The 21,624-nt window shown below is 39.0% G+C and overlaps 1 protein-coding gene and 1 long non-coding RNA gene across 7 annotated transcripts in view; one reads left to right on the top strand and one right to left on the bottom strand.

Moving 5' to 3' along the window:
- MAP3K20 (mitogen-activated protein kinase kinase kinase 20) overlaps positions 1 to 21,624 on the top strand; it is a 177,923-nt gene that overhangs the window by 118,229 nt on the left and 38,070 nt on the right. For 5 of the 6 annotated variants that reach the window (XM_055307968.1, XM_055307965.1, XM_055307963.1 and 2 more), the window contains exons 10-11: positions 4,549 to 4,655; positions 11,799 to 11,934. In XM_055307968.1, the coding sequence (XP_055163943.1) occupies positions 4,549 to 4,655; positions 11,799 to 11,934 (243 nt within the window). Of the gene's footprint in view, positions 1 to 4,548; positions 4,656 to 11,798; positions 11,935 to 15,650; positions 21,286 to 21,624 lie in introns of those variants that run through there. The other variant, XM_055307969.1, reaches the window with a different exon arrangement.
- LOC129498569 (uncharacterized) lies at positions 1,516 to 8,565 on the bottom strand. Its single transcript, XR_008662147.1, has 3 exons — positions 8,099 to 8,565; positions 5,744 to 5,822; positions 1,516 to 1,654 (listed from the first exon to the last, which is right to left on the bottom strand). It is a non-coding gene; the product is annotated as an uncharacterized LOC129498569 (long non-coding RNA).

Genomic DNA, 21,624 nt, shown 5'->3' with positions numbered 1-21,624 from the left:
CAGAAGTTAAGTAATGCTCAAGGCCACAGCTAGTTCATGGTGAGACTGGAGAATAAACTCAAGCAGTCTGAACCCAACTCCAGGCAAAAGTAGCACTTCTAGAGAAACTTAATATGTACTCCTTGTCCAGATTCATGTTTTTAAGCTATCACAATAGAGTTGGAGACATTCCAAAATTTAGACTTTCATGTGGTTATCACATTTGAGCATGACGGCCCATTTCCTTTCCCTGCAAAGATCATTTTAAAAGACTCACATACATACGGAAATATTTATAGATAAAATGATAGGCGAGTCTTGGATTTGCTTCAAAATAAAATGAAAGGAAATAGATGATGGTATAGATTAAACAAGATTGGCCATGATAATTTTTGAAGCAGTGATAGGTATATGGAGGATCATTACATTGTTCTCTCTACATTAGTGTATATTTGAAATTTTTCATGATAATAAGTTAGAAAGTAAAAAAGGTTCGTCCACAGATTAAACGCTGAAAGGAGACAGACTCAAGAAAGCAACTGTAATTTTATAGTTCAAACTTGTTCATGTTTTCATGGAAATAGATATATTGCAAACTGGTTTTTAAAATAGAGATCTAAAAACAAAGGCTTAAGGATGGAATTTCTTCCTTAATTTAAACCCAGTTCCAATCTGGCCTCCAGAAAGGATGCATAAGCCACCGGTGAGTTCTGAGTCCTCACCATGCAGGATCACACATGTTACCTAGCCCATGATTCCGCACCACTAAGTGAGAACAGCTGAACACCAAGTACAGTAGTTTGTACAGTAGTGCAGCAAAGAAGAGCAGCAAGAGCCACGGATCTGTGAGGCCTCTCCACCCCAGTGCCTTGTCTCAGAGGCATGTTGTGGGGGCCTCCCGGACTTGTACCTTGCACCTTTGCCCTGAGAGCCAGCAGCCTTCATCTTTGCTTTCACTCTTGTTCATAAACTACTTTTACCCTTTTGTAAAAGGACAGTCTTCTATTTACTTAGCATTATTTTTTTATTTAAAGAATTTAACATTTTTTAATTGTTAGTATTTTTGTTTAGAATTACTGTTTTTATTAGCATTCCATGACAAAGCTGCATAGGTTTGGCATGGTCTGTCCTGCTTCTGTTTAGGTCCTTTTATTTTAGTGTGTGATTTGCAGAATATGGGGGTTTTATGCATTAAGAGAAATGCCTGCACTTTGCAGCTAAATCCAGCAGAAAATATACGCAGCTATTTGCAGGCTTCCTCTGAAGTATTTATGTTTTTAAAATGCTATTGTACTACCTTTTCCTCACTCTTTCTACCAGTTCTATGTCCACTGTGCCATCTGTAGTCATTTTGGCAGTATTTTTCTGCTCTTTAAATAAAAATTTCACCTGAAATTATTTGCACTGAATTAGATTAACGCAACTAGATCTCTATAATTGCAATTATATTTCAGTATGCAAAGCAGGTTTTGAATTTCTTAATCAGAAACTCTGTATTTCATTAATTAAAATACTAAGGATATATATTTATGGTGCATTAATTAAATAACAGTGTAAACACCTAACACAGGAAGGACATTAGGCCTGGTGCTGATGCTATGAAGTTGGCATGTCTTTAACATAAAGTAGTAAGCTTACCCTTCTTCAGGATGAGTGGAATCTTGTGTTCTCTACCCTGGGGAAGTATAAAGAAAGTCTAAGGTTGATTTTTATTTCCTAAATCCAAGGCATTTTATTCTGATACAATTAATACATCCCCTCAGTATTTAATTATACACCCCAAACTGCAGCCCACACTTCCCGCTCTCTGGCGGCTGTTCTCCAGACGTGCCTTACACACTTTCCTTCCCTAGGCATGCCCTCTTCTCTTCTTTCCTCTCCTGATCACTTTGTTGTCACGCCTTCGCTGACTATTCTGTTTATGCCAGCCCATACTTAGTCCCTCATTTTCCTAAACCACAGTCCAGGCCACTACCTTACCTTGTGCAGTTGTATTTTTTAAGTATCTCTTCTTCCTAAATGGACCGCAGTCTCTGAGGAACAGAACTGCCTTTAGCACCTCACATACACTTAGTAAGTAGAGACCCATGTGTGGACTAAAATAGCCAGACCAAGGCACATTTTAGTTCTCCAGCTCTAAGTATGTAGCAGTTCAGCCACAAATGGATGCCACTCCTGTGCATACAGAGAGCTATAATGGGCTAAAAATTTATTTCTCTTTTCCAGCCCTTCTGCTTTAAAGACAGATTAAAATACTCAGCTCACCTGAGAAAAAAATGTTCTTTTGCATTGAGGAGGAGGAAGGGAATACAAGAGAAAGCTGGTGTTGGGTAAATGTCAAATCATGCCAATAGCTTACATCAGGTGCTCAAAATATTTTATCAAAGAGAAGAAGGAAGTAAAAATGGGGATTATTTCCAGTTCTAAAATGGCGTTTCTAAATAGGAAAAATAAATAAATAAAGCCCTGAGTTTGATAGGAAGTAACATCTTACCCTCACGTGATAAAACAGATTGAAGGGTTTAAGAGCCTTGCCCCTGATTCAGAAATTTGCTTCCTGTGTGATACTGAGAAATCCATAGTTTTCTGAGATGGATTTTCCTTATCTATAAATTGAAGATGGCAAATAATGTATGTAGATGCTTAATAAATGGTCCCAGTTAAATTTTTTTTTAATGTGAGCAAAACACATAATACTAAAAGGAACCTAAGCCCAGACCAGACAATGTTGGATTCTGCAACCAGAGTATTCATAAAATACCATCACCTGGGACACCCGGGTGGCTCAGTGGTTGAGCATCTGCCTTTGGCTCAGGTCATGATCCCGGGGTCCTGGGATCGAGTCCCACATCCAGCACCCCATGGGGAGCCTGCTTCTCCCTCTGCCTGTCTCTCTGCCTCTCTTCTCTGTGTCTCTCATGAATAAATAAATAAAGTCTTTAAAAAAAATACCATCACTACAAAATGCTCCATTGTTGTTTTTTAAATGTTTGCTTTGATCATTTACATCTGAGAGTGTATTCTATGTATAAAACTAAGGTTTTCCTGGGAATACTTGTCACCTAATTTCAAGAGTTTTACTTTATTTCAAGAATGATTAAATGTAGGGAAAACTATTCTTTAAAAATTCAATAGCCTCTCCTGCTGCTTTTCCATGCAAAATGGAAATCCTATATTTATTATATAATTAATTCCTGTGCAAACAATTAAAACATTTTTCCTTTTACACCTTGACACAGAGTAGGAGGAATTAAAATAGAAATAAAGTTAAAAGAAGACAAAATATTTTTCAAATTTCGTACTTCAGGCATTTTCTTCTTTGCTGATTAGAAGGCTTAATGTAGATCCGTGACATTTAGCTACTTATACCCTCTTCTTAAAACACACACACACAGGCACACATTTCCTTAAAAGTGTACAATAAAGGCACAACTCAGAATAAATATCCCAGTTTTATATTCCTGAGAAATGGAAAAATTGTCCCTCTTAATGTAGGAAGCACTCAAGTCTTGAGAGCAAGCCACCTCAACATTGTTCCTTCTTGTTTTGTGCTCCTAAATTAAAATGCATGTTTTAATTGCTGCAACTGTAATTTGCTCAGAAATGGTATAATTATGAGGCATGATGAAGAGAGAATGTGCATCATCCTTTTATTATCTTTCTTCCATTTTTGTTTTAACCTTTTGTTTCAGTCTTGGCTAGAGTCTAAAGAAACAGACAAGTACAGCTACTGGTAGCCAAAGAAATCCACCTAACCACTGCTTTTTCAATTTCTAGTAAACAGTACCTTAGTTTCCTAGCTCCAAAACTAGTTATGATGTGGAATAAACACTGAGGACAGTGAGTCATAATGGCTTGAAAACTGGGGGATTTTTCTCTGAGCAAGTGGTTGAGGAAATTTTATTCTAACAAATTAACTAGGGTTTCCCCCAACATTTTAATATAAGAATTTGAAACATACAGAAAAGTTGAATTTTACAGTGAACACCGGTGTACCTACCACCCACATTCTACCATTAACTTTTACTAAACTTGCTGTATCCCCTAGATTTTTAAAGCACCTGCCTTTTCCCTCTTAGGAATCCTTAATCATACCCAAAAGAGAATTAGTATTTTCCTTACCTGGAGAAAACCTGTAATTATTCTAACCTTAGGCCACACGATAGAAAAATGACATCTGCGTCTATTCTTTTTTTTTTTTAAGATTTTTATTTATTTATTCAGAGAGAGAGAGGCAGAGACACAGGCAGAGGGAGAAACAGGCTCCATGCAGGGAGCCTGACGCAGGACTCCATCCCTAGTCTCCAGGATCAGGCCCTGGGCTGCAGGTGGTGCTAAACCTCTGTGCCACTGGGGCTGCCCATCTGTGTCTATTCTTATAATTTATTGAAAATAAGGAATATGGTCCACTTCCCCCTGAGTGGTCTGACAGTTGTAAAGGAACTCAGTCAGGATGTTGCATGATAGTTATTTTGTTGTGGTACATCGAGCTTATTACTGTGCTTGTGGATTTTCTCTTAAAGACCTACTTTGTTAAATCCCAACAACTGATTATTTTCTCTTCTTCAGAAACGGCCATCTTTTAAGCAAATCATTTCAATTCTGGAGTCCATGTCAAATGACACTAACCTTCCCGACCAGTGTAACTCATTCCTGCACAACAAGGCAGAGTGGAGGTAGGTAGTAAGCCTTGTACCTTGTACCGAGTCATGGCCTCTGGCTTTAAAAGACGGTGACCAGCATCACTGAAGAAGACAATCAGGAAACTAGAGGACAGTCCTGACTTCTAAGCAAAACTTAAGAGGGGTTTTTTTTTTTTTAATGTTAAATTCTTTTTGGAGATCTAATAAGTCCTCCATTTCACATGTAAGCAAAAAAAGCATTCCTCTAAGCTTGTTGCCTTAGCATATGTCTTAAGTATTTGGTAAGAATATTGAAATCATCTCTTTGGAGACAAAAGACGGTTACCAGACATTTCTCAGTACCATACACACTGTGTTAGGAAGCCTTGGCGTCTGTCCAGTGAGGAATAAAAATCCTGTTTGCCTAGGGATTTGCAGAGTACTCTGTCTGTTGATGGAGGGGGTAGGGAGACTATAAAAACACTTTTAAAAGAAAACTTTTGATGTTATAAATCCTATTAAATTTTGTCAAGTGTAAAACAAACTTAGTAATGAGAGAATTGTATTGTGTGAGGGGAAGAAGCAAGCCTGGGATGAGACAGTTGGACCAGGTCACGTGCTGCAAGAATATAAATAGCATGTTTGGGAGCTGACATTATTCCTCCCTGACTCAGCAGAGATTTAAGTAACTTATCTCGGCTCCGGATAGCCAAGGCGGTAATGCGACGCCTTACGCCACCTGCTGATGCCCAGTGCCTACTGCAGGCACTCTGAAAATGATGGAGTTGTTTACTCCTGTTAACTAGACATTTCCTTGCCTTTCTTTTTGATTGGGCTTTACAATAACCTTCTTTATTTGTATGCTTTTGAAATCTCTCTCCAGGGCCAGTGAGTTAAATTAATTTTTATTTAGGAAAACAAAAGTCACAGTGTCTGCCTGAGTGTAGGTATGAGGGGTTTTGTTCTGGACTTCAATAATTAACAAAACATGTAATAATGTTGTTTCCTACCATAAGAGATTGGGTGCAAATCTAATCAGATGAGTCCTCTTTTGAATCCATGTAAGGGACTGCTCTACTACAAAGGCTGTAGCACTTCACGAGACGCATGAGACCCTTTGGCTCTGACCTCGGTGGCCTTACCTTAAGAGCATAGTTCTCCCTCTTAATGTCTGGCTCCTGGTTCCTCAACAGATGCACATTTCTTCCTCATTCAGAGTCCCTGCAAATGCAGTTTCTTCTGTATAAAATTCACCCCTTTCAGCGGCATACCTCCCCTGACACCCTCATCCAGCTTGACTCCTAGTCATCATTCAGACAGCAACTGAAATAACATGTCTTTAAGGACGTGTTTCTGACCCTAGATAGATGAGGTTCCACTTTATGTGCCCTGAGAGCATCTCCTTCATAGCCTCTACTGCCATTGGAATTAATTAATTCTGTAGCTTGTTGTTTGATCTGTGGTTCCCTGGCTGAAATGTAAAAAGGTCAGATAATTTCTTTTGTTCATGACTATACCTTCAGCATCTAGAGTGTGCCTTGAACACAGCAGTTGCTTGATAAAACTAGGGGAAGGAAACACCACGGTGGTAGTAATATTAAAAGACATTACAATATTACACAAGAGAATAGAAATATGTAAACTAATTTGTTGACTATGACAAGTGTGCTTCTTACGTTCACTCACTCACTCATTCATTCATTCATTCATTCAGATATTTCCTGAACCTCTGCTGGGGCAATGTGTTCTTGTATTGTGCTATGGTATTAAGCAGAACAGCCCTAACGCACATGGAGTACCTAATGTTGAACTACTAAATATAAATATGCAAGTAACTATTTATTACTATTTTGATAAGTATTATGACAGAGAAATACTGGGCATCTGAGAGTATACAACCAGGAAATCTCATCTAGTCGGACAAAGTAATAAAGATTTCCTAAGGAGATGCTGTTTGATCTGTTCTCCAAAAGATTAGTGAGATTTTAACATTACTATTGTTACTCTTGAGATACAGTATGAAAAGTATGCCAACAATGTCAGAATATGGGGGAGTTGGTAAGTTTTCTATATAGAAATATAAAACCTCCATATAGCCCAAATCAATACCCATGATGAACTTCCAGGACAAACGCCATACTGCTACAGCTTTTTTCCCCCCTATGTAATAGCTCAACAGTTCTAAAAGTTTTTGGTCTCAGGACTCTCTTATGCTCTAAAAAATTATTGAGGACTACAAAGAGCTTTTGTTTAAATGAATTACATCTGTCAATATTTACCACATTCAAAATGAGAACGGAGAAAAAATTTAAATATGCAGTTATTGATTCATTTAAGAAAATAAATCCTGCCTCTACATTTAGCCTGTGGCATTGGCACATATCATGAAGCCTCTGAAAAAGTCTTCACACTTCCCTCACACTTATGAGGGAATGAGAGTAGAAAAGGCAAATCAAGTCTTAATGTTATTCTGAAAACCAGTTTAAAGCTCTGGAATCCTTTGAAAAGCTCTCATGGGTCCCCAGAGCACACTTTGAAAAATCTGGACACCACTAATAGTAGACAGAATTACTGTCCTTAAGATAACATTTTAATTATAATCTCATTCTAAAGGACATGAAAGGCATTTCACAAAAGGAGAAATCAAATGGCCAATAAACACACGAAAAACAGCCTCATTTACCAATCAAGTAACTGTAAGGGAATAGAATTCATTTATCAGATTGGCAAAAGTTTACATTATGAAAATATCCAGCATTATAAACTTTCTAATATGTTGCTAGTGAAAACACCACCTTTTGGGAGGACACTTTGGCAATACAGATCAGACCCCTCCACCACTCCCGCTTTATTCCTAAGAAAACAGATGGAAAAGTTGTCCAAGAATGTACACCTGCTTATTAGCACAGCATCACTGAGAATTGTACACTAGAAATGGCATAAAGGGCAATTAAGGTTTTTGGGTTTTGGTGCTTGTTAGGTTTTTAAAACTGATGATGTCTCCATATACAGAACAGATGGAGCCATTCTTGATAACACAGATCCGATGGATTAAAAAATAGAGGCTAGGGTCCCTGTGTCGGGTATGTGTACCTACAGAAAAGTATCAAAAGGCCAGTGTTACCATTAGGTAATGAAATTATGAGAGAGTGGTTTCTCTCTGGATAGCTTTATTTTCTACAAACCTGGATAGTTGAAAAATACATTTTAAAGTACTTCATGATGAAAAGGTGAGGGAAATAACATTGGTAATTCATTAATCTATTTTAGTAAAAAGCAAACAGTTGCCTTCCTGGCTTCCTTCTTGGCTCTCTTTCAGGAACTAGTTAATCCTGAGAGCCGGTGGGAAAATACCTATCTTACCTGAACCACTAAACCAGTCTGAGAAGTAGAGCTGTTTTAACTGAACTTGGCGATTGGCTAAAAGCATAGGGGATAAAAATAATAATATTAATCAGAGTAACAATGAACACAGCTATCAGTCATTAGATTCTTACCAGATGCTTGTACTTTGTCTGCATCATCTCTTTTAATCCACATGGCAATCCAGTCTTATATCCCAGATACAAAATCTGAGGCCTGGACAGGTTTGGGTCACCTGTCCAAGATCACACGGAGTAAGACAGAGCCAGTACTAGAACCCACGTGGTCTGGTCCCACAGTCTATGCAGCGCTGTTCCTGGACCTGTGGGCAGTGCCATGCCTTCCACTCATTAGCATGCAGAGTACACTTGATTCCTTTGAGAATATTAGGAGAAATATTACACAACATGATTGTTTTAGGTTATGATCAAGGCAAAACATCCATCCTACTCTGTGCCACACACCAAAAAGAATTAAATGTTTTGTCAGACTGTCTGGTTATTTCTAAGAACAACACATTCTCTTTCCCCTGACTTGTCTGGGGTCTGAAACCATGTGGCTGTGGGGTTGGAAAGCATGTGTAGGAAATCTGTGGAGTTTCTGGTAAATGTTTGTTTTCTGGTAGAGCTTCCTTACAGATAGACCAGATGAAACACCCTGTTTTAGAGAATTAAATGGTTATTCTTAAAATTCTTTATAAAACTAGGTTATTAAAAACCACAGAAACTATGCTTTTCCCTTTGACCTAATAGATGAAAGGAAAGAAATCTGTCAGGGCACATTCTTACCCATCTCTTTAGCTTGTTTCTCCTTTTATTGACTTATTAGCAATAACAGCAGTGAGCATTACAGATTAGGAAGTGTGTCACCCTGTTGGTCATGTCGGCAATTTTCATTCCGCCACGTGACTGTCTACAGACCTGAGCAAGCTGTGTGGTGCGCTGTGACGGCGTGTTCGGATCTGTGCTTCTTGGCCGAATACTTTGCTGGTTGTGTTCCCCCTTAGTGATCAGAATACTCTTGCCTTGTTAAAAACAAAACAAAACAAAATAAAAAAAACAGGTAAAAAAATGTAATCTCTGCAATTTGGATATTAGCACAGATCATTTAACATATAACACTAATATACACGTTACCTGTTTATCGTCTTATATATAATAGGGCTATTTTTACAAACTGACCTTGAAAAGATTATTCCAGTTCACTGCCTGTTTCTGGCATATGGGAAGTTGATACTAGGAGAAGTCAGCCTTAGTTGGATTTGGGTTAAGAGACAAACCCTAGTTTTCATCAACTAAAACAGTTTTTAAAACACTTTTATTTATAGAACGAGAAGGTTATATAGGTACATCAACAGATGCATGTGATGCAAAACAACGCATCAGCAGCATGGGGGACAGCGAGGGGACAGTGAGGGTGGCGGCTGTCGTCGGGCCACCCCGGAGCTTGCGGGGCATCCCTCCTGGCACAGAACCTCCCACGGTCCAGCCAGTGTGGGGCGCCTGGGGGTGAGGCTGAGGAGCTGGGTCCAGGAGGCCTGTTTTACTCAGTGTTTGGTTTTCCGTGTCACAGCTTTCAGCCTGCTTGACTGTTTATGTGCTTTCCCGAAGGGCTCAAAATCATAGTCGGCTCCCAGCACTGAAACGTGGTTTAAATTACAAGTGGAAAAAATAAAAATAAAAGTAAATAAATAAATTACAAGTGAACTGGAAGGTGCTGGCCGGGTACCCTGGCCACATAAGAGCGGCCACGGGCTCAGTTTCCCTGGCAGGGGTGCGGTGTGGCCTGGCGGGAGCCCCTCCCGTCACTGTCCTGTCACCCTCCGTTGCCAGGATGCTCATCCTGCCTGCCTTCGTTACAAAAGTTTAACCTCTAAGCATCTCCACGGTGATTTCCCGCCACTCAATCCTCCACTTGGAAAACAAATGCAAACTTATCTATGAATGGGCAGGATATACCTTTGTCAGAAACACCCAGAAGCATAAAATCTGGATTTTTTATGATAGTCATAATTCTGAAAGATTGCTGATTTAGTGCCTTTCTTTAGGGTCTGTAGTGTGAGTCTACTTATATGGTTCTCTTACTTTCAGATGGCGCCTGTAAAGGGGCTGGAGGCTTGACAGCAGATGCTGCTACTTCCCTGGCCCCGAGGCATCTTTCAGACAACCAGGGAGGGAAAGTGTGGGGCCCAAACCCAGACCCACCTCAGTAGCTGTTCCCTGTCTTGGATGTTGCAGTTAATGCCCGCAGCTCTTTGGTTTTCATTTAGTCCTCATCCACAAGGGCATTGGAATAAGCTGTCCTTTTTTTTTTTTTTTTTTTCCTAATTTTCCCTGGTGATAGAAAGGGAGATGCTGGTTACATAAACCCAGTGACTTGGGTCTGGGGCCCCGGCCAGCCTCATGCAGTGTGTGTACCCCGCCTCCGTCCCTGTGGCACCTGGAAGCAGCCGTGGAAGCAGCCCTCAGAGCCAACCTCCAGCAGTCCCCTGTTTCCGGGCCTCTCAGAAGCCCAAGGAAGGGACTTCGAGCTCTCAGAGCGTAACTGAGACTTACACACTGTCGCAGCCCTGAAGGAAGAAAACAAGCTTATGTTGAACCATGTCCACAGTTCACTTTCTACAAAGGACAGGTTCCTAGAACTGGACAGATTTCAAGTTGGCCAAAGGGACTAAGGAAGGAACTTCCAAAAAAAAAATTATTAGACTCTGAAAGTATCTTAGAGTTCATCTGGCCCACACTTGTCTGATTATAAGTCACCTGGGTCTGTTATTAAATAATGGAAATTCCTAGACCCCACCCAGCCCTACTAAATCATGAGCTCTGAGGAAGGGTCCAAGGAATCTGTGTTGTATTATCTGTCGGTTAACAAGCTTCCTGGTAGTTATTAGGATCAGGCAAGTTGGGGAACCCCGATGTAAGATAATCATCACCCCTTACAGCTGAGGAAATGGGATCAGATTGATGAGCTGAGTGGGGGCACCCAGCGAGGGAAGAACCCAACGTGAATTTACTGGCAATGTGATGTGGATCACCTGACGGGAGTATCATTTTCCCCATCTCTATATATGGGATTAGTACGTGTTTCTTGGGGTTGTCGTGAGGATAAGATGAGATCTTATGTAACAGTGCTTTTTAGACTATAAAGGGCTACTGGAACATCAGCATTCACTAAATAGCTGAACCAGGACACAGCCCCACAGCTCAGGCTCTTCCCCACTGGGCCCTCAATGTTGCAGTAAGGAAATATTTTGAGCTGCTTTTCCTAAACCTGTTGATCTTGCAGGCTCCGACAGATTTCTTATTCTCTGATAATTGTTTCGGTTAGAAGCACAAGTTTTCCCAACCTCACAGAAAAAAAGGATCAGATTTATGGTTACCAGAGGTGGTGGTGGCGGTGGGACAAATAGGAGGAAGGTGCCTGAAAGACATAAACTTCTAGTTACAAGACACATAAGACCAACGAATGTAACAGACGGCATGAGAACTATAGTTTAATGTATTATATATGTGAAAGCTATTTAGAGAGTCAATCTGGAGAGTTCTCATCACAAGAAATTTTTTTTCCTTTTTGGCTTGCTCTGCATGAGATGATGGGCGCTGATGGAATTTATAGGGGTCACCATGCCATGCTATGTGGAAGTCTAGCGTGCCGTACACCTTACACTTACACAGTGATCTATGTCAACCGTAGCTCAGTAAAACTGGTGAAAAATAAAAGCGTGGATTTTGGCCTTTTACAAGGCGTAAGCATCCTGATGAGCCACAATGTGTTTGCTAAGTGTTTGCTAACTCCTGAGCAAAGCTGAGACCTAAACCAGTCATCCCTGGGCAGGTGCGAAATTGAAGCAACTCTCGAGAGGCTGAAGAAACTAGAACGGGACCTCAGCTGTAAAGAGCAGGAGCTCAAAGAGCGGGAAAGACGTCTGAAGATGTGGGAGCAAAAGCTGACGGAGCAGTCCAACACCCCGGTGAGTGCTCCCCACAGGGTGACTCGGCCCCCCACTTAGAAGGTGCAGCCCTACCTCCTCCCATCCTGCCTCCTGCCCCCATGGGGAAGGGCCCATGTGCACACTCAGGGAGCATGCAGCTCTCATTTCAATGAACAAAATGCCAGAAATTTAAAAGAAAGGCTTAGCCTATTTCTGGCTCTTCCTCTAAGAAAGAACGGTTACTGTCAGTGTTTGTGTATTAGAATCACAAAAATAAAATGCAGTGTATTTGCACACCATCTGTTAGATCCCCAGAACACTGGGGCTCTAACATCGTCTAAAGGCCGATTAACTCCACGGAGTCCATCCGTGATGAATAAGCGTAACATGGAGGCAGCTAGCTGTCTAAGAGTCTTCGTGTAGCAGAACTTAACCAAGTTTTCCTTCTAAAAGAAAGCGAACTTAGTGACATATAAATGACAAGCATTAATATTACTCGCTCAATTTAGTGTTAGAATCATTGCAGCGAAAGATTGCAAAAAGACTTTCCTTGGGACCAGCCTCCGATAGTTAACTACATCTAGGAAATACCTTGGTTTTCTTCCAAGTCTTCTAAAATTCTTTTTAAGGATTTCACTATTTATGTTCTTAGCTTGTGTCTATATGTTGCCATGATATAGTAAAGTCTAATCAGAAGTTCAGGAGCCTTCCCTCTTTTGAAATGATTTTTCATTTCAGGAATTAAGTATAAGTTTATCATTGGCTTTTTCAGGGTTTTTAATGGGTAATTTTTGTTCACTCTAAAATCACAAGTAATGATAAGATTACAAGTAAACTTGATATGTATTTTAAATTCATTTTTAATAGTTGCTATAGCAGTTATACAAAAACAAAAAAACAAAAAACTTAAATGCCCTTCTCTTTGTGATCTTCAAAAACCTTTCCTATTTTTATAAGCCTTTATCTTCCTTAAGCAGCCAGTGCCCAGTTGCAAAGTATTTTCCAGTGTCTAAAGAATAGAAGACTTTGCCTCCTTTTCCACTTTATGTGGAGAAGCAACCTGATATCCAAAAAAGGAAAATAGAGTGAAGTTAAATGTTTATTATCAGATTTAGCTTTTTCCAAGATGACTTTGGCTGTGCAGGAACTTCCAAAGTCAGAACTGAACTGCTATACATAAGACCGCCGTAGGACGTTAAAAGGTACCACGTTTTACAAAAAATAAATAAATAAAAGGTACCACATTTTAGAAGTTCAGTGAATGTAACTTGGCTCTCAGGCCGGAAGTCAAGGGAAGTCTCCTGTTCTGGCTGAACTGGTACCAACAGGCAGACTCAGAAAACATTACCCTGAGGGGTTACAAGGAGAACTGCTTCTCCCAGAGCTGAGAAGAGGCAGAAATACGGCTGTCTTCTGAAGGCTGCGAGGTGGCTTTTTTTTTTTTTTAAGTACACTGAAATCTTAAACTATAAAGCACTGCATGGCTTGACTCTTTCTAAATGTAGCATTGTAAGAAAAAAAACTTTACTTATTACAGTATGCCTTAGAATCTTTCTTTGGTTTTTTGGCATTCGTTTTGCTAAGAAATCATGGGCTGCCTTGTGCACATTATTGCTATTAGTAACACACTTGTATAATAAATAATGAAACAGTAGGAGTGCTCAGTAGGTTGTATGCTTGCGTTTTAACTCCAGAAAACTTTCTGTAAAGGAACTGCTCTGAAGGCTACCATCTAACAATGGACAGCATGAAGCATGATCTCAGAGATTTTCTTCCCTTTTTTTTTTTCCTCTATGAAGGCTAAGTTTTCTTTCTTAACAGTACTTGCTTTTAATGTCTCTTCTGCTTAGAGCTGGTGTTTCTGAAGGAAAGAAAGTTTGTGCTCAGGTATTCTCTAAGTAGGTATTTTCTTTTATCCTCACATCAGTTTCTAGTTGACTTTAAATGAAGTTTCTGAGCGAAAGATAAAATGAACCTTTTTAAAAGGAAGTAGCTGGAAGCTTAGGCTTTCCATATGTATGTAGCCTCATCTTAATTATAAAAGTTTAACACTTATGGAACTTCATAAAAGATAGTATTATTGGGTTTATTTCAAGGAAGGACACTATTTTCTTTCCTGAAATTGAAACATTATTGAAGGTATTTGGGAAGATGAATTCTCCACACCTAAGTTATAATGTTTATTATTTTTTATTGCTGTAACTTGATGTAAGAATTCAATTTCTTTGCAACATATAAACTTATTTGAGAGGCTTCTGTTGAGAACTTAACATAATTGTGAGGAAGGACCCATGAAATAATAAATCAGCAACAAAGTGCTAAGAGAATCCAACAATTGGAAACAAATCTGAAAAGCTGGGAGGTTTGACTGCAAGGAAAGTAAAATCCTGTTTCCAGTGATAAAGGATCTAAGCGACTTTTTTCTTCCATATAACTGGTACTAATTTTTAGCTGAAGCATATGAGGTTCTTACTGAACTAACAGCTCTGGGAATCTCTATTCCTAATAGAGTAAGATATTTAAAAAAAAAAAAAAACTCGACTCCAGGGGGCGCCTGGCCAGCTCAGTTGGAGAAGCACAGGGCTCTTTATCTTGGGGTCATGAGTTCAAGCCCCACATAGGGTGTAGAGATTACTTTAAAAAACCAAAACTTAAAAACACACACACACAAGTCCCCCAACCTCAATTTAAAAATTAGGAAATTGGCCCTAAAAAGTATCTTTTCACCGAGGATGTAAAGGTCATCCCATATGTTACCTGTACATTGTTTATCATAAACTTACCAATATTTAATCAATACCAAAAATATAAACCTCAGTTTGCTAATTATTCCTCAAAAGAAGAGGCAGTAACACTTTTTAAGATCCTGACAGTTCTACCTCTGAAATGAATGTGACCGACATTTATGGGAATAGCTTAGCTGTTCAAAATAATTACATAAGGTAGAAAATTGATATCTGTATCCACTGTGAGGGGGAATTCCTTAAAAAAAAAATCTGCTAAAAGAAGGACACTTAGAGAATAGAGCGAAAAGGCAACAGTCTAAACAATTAATACTAATTTGCCCTCCCAATTTTCATCTGTAGTTACATACTTGTTTATAACTTAAGTATTGGAGACAGATCTAGAATTTGTTTACAAGTAAATTATAAGTTGAATAATTAGTATTATATCTGGCTGTAATAAATAATAAATGGAAACTAGTGAATTCCAGACTCATTTTTAGTTTAGAGTCGAATAGTAATCTAGGTAAAAAGGAGATTAATGGCTTAGATTTCCTTAGAAGGATATTGACTACTGAACTGGTTTCAAACTTCCTCTAAGCTTTATTCTTTGGTACAAGGTTTCTCAATTTTTACTTGAGATTTAATCTCTATTTATTTCTTTTTTAAATTTAATAGTTAGCTAAACGTTTCTGTGAAAGAGAAATGGGGAAAAATTAAGTGCAACCCTCAAAACTATTTTAAGTGAAATGAGGGCTTAAAACTTGCAACTTCCTTCCCATTTGAAATTTGGCCCGCTATGGTGCTTTGCAAACTTTTGGTTGTGATTTACTCTGTCATTTATAAATTATGGCAAATATGCTGATGCCAAACCTGCCATTAAATAAATTCTCACATAATTCCCTACATTCATTTATTTCACTAATCATTTACCTTCTGCGCAGCACCCACTAATTTTGTGGTATCTGTTTCCTTTATTTAAATTGGTCCTAATTTCTCTTTTTACTTCTGTCCTTTCTTCCCTCCTGATAGCTTCTCTTGCCTCTTGCTGCAAGAATGTCTGAGGAGTCTTACTTTGAATCTAAGACAGAGGAGTCAAACAGTGCAGAGATGTCATGTCAGATCACAGCAGCAAGTAACGGGGAGGGCCATGGCATGAACCAAAGTCTGCAGGCCATGATGCTGATGGGCTTTGGGGATATCTTCTCAATGAACAAAGCAGGAGCTGTGCTGCATTCTGGGATGCAGATAAACATGCAAGCCAAGCAGAATTCTTCCAAAACCACATCTAAGAGAAGGGGCAAGAAGGTCAACATGGCCCTGGGGTTCAGTGATTTTGACTTGTCAGAAGGTGACGATGATGATGATGACGGTGATGAGGAGGATAATGACATGGATAATAATAGTGAATGAAAGCAGAAAGCAAAATGATAAAATTGAAAATGTTTGGAAAAACGAAAGAAACTTGTTATCTCAGTCTGTACAAAAACCAGTAAGGAGGTAGAAAACTGAGCACTGAATTTTTAGGCCAATCACATTTCGATGACAGTCATTTCTTTGATGATTTTACTTCTTTTTTTCCTGCTTACAAAAAAGTGGGGGGTGGGGGGATTAAGCCAGAAAGGTATATTTAATGAGTCAGCAAATGTGGTGCCTGATTATAGAAATTTGTGATTCTATTATAGTAGTTTTAACTAATTACATTCTGGCTTTTTTTTTAATGAATACTTTATAGTTTGTATTTGATTTATTTAATTGCTTAAGAAAAAATTCATTTTGAAAAAGCACTCTTCCTCCTAATTCTTCTTTGACACTGATTCTCTTGTAACACACTACATTTTTTTTCTTATGGTTATACACTGTACTTTCAGAAATAACAGCGACTACAAAATCTACCAATAAAAAAATGGAGATGAAAGAAGGCTGTAACAAATGCTTCTTCAGAAATACCTAAATGCCAAGGATTTTCTTTTTTCTTTCTTTTTTTTTAAGATTGTATTTATTCATGAGAGACAGAAAGAGAGAGAGAGTGAGAGGCAGAGACCCAGGCCGAGGGAGAAGCAGGTTCCATGCAGGGAGCCTAATATGGGACTCGATCCTGGGACTCTGGATCACAACCTGGGCTGAAGGCAGCGCTAAACCGCTGAGCCACCCAGGCTGCCCGCCAAGGACCTTCAATACCTAATGGCACAACTACTCACAGTAAAACCTGAGAGATGTTCTCAGTAGTACACTGGAAGAAGAAATACTCTAATTTGAAACCAGCAGCAGATGTTGCAGGCTTTCATATCAGTGCTAGCCCTGGAAGCTTCTGCACAACACACCAGCATCTAAGGCTTAGTTTATAAAAGGAGAAGGACCTGGTCTTAAAGGGATACTTCCAGGCAGCACAAGTGCTACTCAGACCTGCTCCGCACTTCCAGTAAGGCGTATACGTGTTTGTTTTCCAGAGGGGCATGATAAACCTAGATTCAAAATACACGTACCGATGTTTTAAAGAGCGAACTAAATATTATAAAAGGGATAGCAAAGATAAGTTATACTCACTGACAGAAGTACAGGATGAAGGGTCTTTCTTATCAAATCCAGCCTTCTAGAGTTTTTTTTAATTTTTCTTTTAACCCTGACTCAGCCATGCTGGTGTTAAATGGAAGTAAATGTAGATGCTGCTCTAAAAACCTAGTTAGCCAGAGAAATATTCTCAGAATGTTATCACCTTTGTCAAAGCTGGTTTAAACTATAAAACATTGATATAAAAAAACTACAAAAAAAATACACACACACACATACAGAAAGGCAAAAGAATAAAACCTTTTTTTTAGCCTGTATTGGAAAGAAGTGCCATTCATTTGACTATTAAACTAAAATATTTCTGGTGGCTCTTTTTATGGGAAATTTAAGAAAGGATATCATCATAGATATTATCTAATACTATTTCCAATATATTCAATCATAAAAAGCCTCTTGAAATTTGAAGCATGACATGCTTCTGATCCCTATTAACAGCTGAAAAATATCACAAAATGATCAGTACGCTGGGCCAGCTTTATTTGGAGAAAAATAACTATTAAAATGTTCTGGGTGTGAAATGTAGAACGATCTATATACTATACTACAGTGATAAAGAGAAGAATCTGGAGTCAAATTATGATTCAAAACTGCTGTGCAATCTGTTAAAAATTATTTAACTTCGGTGTGTCTGTCTGTTCATTTCTGACATGGGGATAAGAAGAGTACCCACTTCAAAGGAGTGTCGTAAGGATTAAATGAGATAATACATGTAAAGCACTTAACACAATACCAGGCCCATGGTGAGTGGTCAGTTAATCTTAGCTACTATTATTTATGCCAGTGAAAAGACACTAAAAAATAAGTGGTTACAGTAACCTGAGAAACTAAATTATCAATTTCCAATAATGTTTGTTGAGTAGTATGGGACGGAAGTTAAAGTGAAAGATTTTAGGAAAGATTCAGAGGACATTCTTAGAATATAAACAAATTTAATCTGTTGCTCTCTGAAGACTGTATCTGGGGTGTCCGCAGGCCCTGCTGCCGCCCGTTTCTAGGTAAACCTTCCCCCTAGAAGATGGGTTCCCTACATATCCAATCTGGTACAGCTGCTGTCCATGCCAACGTATGTAGGTACGCGCACACCACTGTCTAGTGCTAGCCCGGGCACAAACACCGACGGGGAAGTCTCCCTGACTCCAGTTGAGACCCTGAAGCAGAACATCTTGGAGCAGAGCAGAGGGAGGGTTTTCAGCCCTTGCCTATGCAGCATGTCCTGGGGACACTGTGAAAGGCAGAGCCAAAGGGGAAGCACATCTTTCTGGGTAAAGATAAAGTCATTCACTCCACAGATGCTCACGGAGCCCCCTTGTCTCTGTGCTGGGTGCTGTTCCAGGGACCAGCCACAGGGAAACCCTTGTGCTCCTGGAGCACAAGTGCTAGCGAGCAGAGGTCCCGACAATAAACAAATGCGTTCTAGGGTATGTAAACGTTTGCTAAGTGCACGCTGAAAAAGGGAGTAGGGAAGGAGGCCGACACGTGTAGAGGAGTGCTGTAGATTTTATAGTGTGGGCAGGGAAGGTCTCACCGATAAGGGGATCTCTGTGGGCTCATTTTGGGATCTGTGTACTTTACGTCAGGATGTAAACCCTTGTCTCTCATTTAAGAATCATCATCAAATTTAGAACATATAAACAGGATGAAACTGACATTTTTCTTCATTTACATATAAATCTATTGTAATTGCAATAAAGGTTTGGCATGTTAATAAAAGTAGCCAATTAGGACCAAAAGAGATAGGTCATAGGACTTTATGCTCAGAGCTAGGTTTACCGTTAATTAGGCAACATTTCCCTGATCTCTCAACTGCTACCATTTTCCTCACCAGTATTTCAGAGATGGTTGTGGCTCAGAACTCTACCAAGAAAAAATGTCAGGGATTTAGGATACAGCAGAATTGAAAGCTTCAGTGATAAGCTTGAAACTGTTCTCCACCGGGATCTGTAATATAGTTACCGCACGGTATCATTTTACTCTGTTCCAAATCAGTGTCTTTCTAGGGTTTTGAACATCCCTAAAATCTGAATCGTATAAACAAAATTTTAAAGTGGTCTCACTCTATCTGTGACGATTATTTAGAAGACTTTAGACTCCATTATTCTATTATTTTTTCAAAGAACTGTTTAATACACAGAATTTCTAAAGCTGATGTGAATCGTGCAGCTTCTAATTCACTTTTCAGATCAGTTTTTGAAATGGCAATATACTGATGTTGGGTCTATTGCCAATTACTTGACTTACAAAAATGTACATTTATAAAGAGAATAAAGTAACACTAATAAATTTAAAGATTCAAAATGATCATTGAAACTCTAAATTGTGGTAGTAACTGTTAGAGCCATACAACTGAAAATACAACTACTCTTTTTTATCTTTTTTTCTGTATTCATAAAGTCCATCATGTAGAATTCGATGACGCTACCAGAAACTCTCATCCAGGACCCTAATGGTGTTTGAGAGTGCTGGGGCACAGTTTTGGTTGTCAGGGTGACTGGGGGTGTGTTTAGTGCCCAGTGCCAAAAATGGTAACAGTCTACACGCCTGAGGCAGTCCCTCCCAGTAAAGAACTCCATCCAAAAAACCCACAGCCTGGTCCCTCCCCTCACTGGGAAACTTGCTAAGCCTGGCGGTTAGAGTTCTACGTCTCATTTTTTTTTTCTCCTTAAACAAACTTTCTCAAGTCAAAAGATGCATTTTCAAAATCATAACCTAATACAATCTGAATTTTATAGGTTTGTGACATTTATCCTGAATCTCCACTTGTGGAAATGGTTTTCTTTCCCTTTAAGAATGCTGGTAGAAACTTTATAAAATAGCAAAGTTTACCTGGGGGAGGGGGTCACTCTTATTACACCAATTCCAAAATAAATAAAAGAGAAAAACATCACTGAGGGAGCCACAGTTCTGCAGGGCAGCCAGGTTAAAAGGACTCTTTGTTTAAGAAAAATCACATTTTAATATTTTACATTAATAACCAAGGGGAAAGGGTTGGAGGCACGTAGCACACTTGTTTTGGATGCTCTGAAAATGTTGAGGGCCAGTTTTTAGCCAGTGATTTTTTTTTTTTTAACACGCAGCAAATCTGTTAGACTTTAACAACAGCTGAGGTATTCACAACTGATCCCTATTAAAATCAAGGAATGGGAGGTAAGATTTGGGAGAGATCCCGAATGACTTCTCATAGCATTATGATGTACATAACTTTATTTTTCAGAGTTTACCCTGGAGCAGTGAGCGTTTCATAAAAGAACATCTTAAAAGCTATTCTGAGTTAAATAAACATTGATACTTTTTTTGGTTTTTGATAACACTAGACTTGTTGCGGCCTTTTACAAACTAGCAGTGTCTCACCATACCACATTTATAATAGAGCATAATTTTTCTATAATCAGGCACCTTTTGCTGCTTTTTGAGTAAGACTTTTTTCCTGTTCCGACTCTAAGCATTGCCAGAGAGAAGAATCTGTTCTGTTCTTTTGATTGTGGCATAGCCTGCAAGCTGTAGCATTTCTGTGATGAAAAATGAGTGTGTAGCAGGGAATCTGAAGGGCTAGCAGTGTTCCTTCAGGCTTCAACCTACTTGCATTCTATTGCCTGTGAGGAGCTTTCTGGCATGTGATTACTGACTTTAAAACTAGAGTTTTAAGCACCTACATTATTTTATATAATGTGCAGAATAGTTTATCTTTTAACGTCAGCTACAAGACACTGCACATACTGCCTTTGCACTCTTCAAAAATTTTGTACTAAATACTAGAAAATATTTATATTCTTTGAGTGTGAGCTTTGAATAGATGATGGCATTATCACTTTATTTTTTTTAATGAAACCTTTTTCTCAACTATTCTATTACAATGTTATTCTGAGCAAATCCTATGCCAAATATCTTGTACAATGTTTGTATGGAAGATTACATTTCACTCGTGTGTGGTAAGACTACTCGGTTACTGATTTCATAGTTGGAATCTGATACTCCAGCACAAAGTTCACGATGTATTCAGAAATCCAAGTTGGTGTCATACATTTCATTTCGATGTGAACTTTTCTTTGCTTTTCTTTGTTTTAAGACTCCATTTTGCAATAAACGTTTTGACAGTAAATCCCTTTGTTATGTGTTGCTGTGTATATCAGATCTTTGTTAGACTGGATTCCCGACGTCCTTGGAAGGACACTGCCACACGCGTGCACACGAATGTGAGCTTTTCTCCCCCCCGAAATCAGTTGAGTGTAAATAATGAAGTTGTAACGTGATGGGCCAGTCATGAGGTGAATTTTTTTTAATCCCCAAAGAACGAAAGGCTTAGAGCTCACCCTACAGCAGATACACTGACGTGCTAAGGAAATGGTAAACCACGATGTGGCTGGAGATCATTACCTCTTACCCCCGTCTTGCCAAATTCAAACCGTCTTGAAGTGGTGCCTGGCTCCGGCCTTCCTCT

This window comes from Nyctereutes procyonoides, unplaced genomic scaffold (assembly GCF_905146905.1).
Source record: "Nyctereutes procyonoides isolate TBG_1078 unplaced genomic scaffold, NYPRO_anot_genome, whole genome shotgun sequence".
Taxonomy (NCBI): domain Eukaryota; kingdom Metazoa; phylum Chordata; class Mammalia; order Carnivora; family Canidae; genus Nyctereutes; species Nyctereutes procyonoides.
This window is presented reverse-complemented; position numbering and strand designations above follow the sequence as displayed.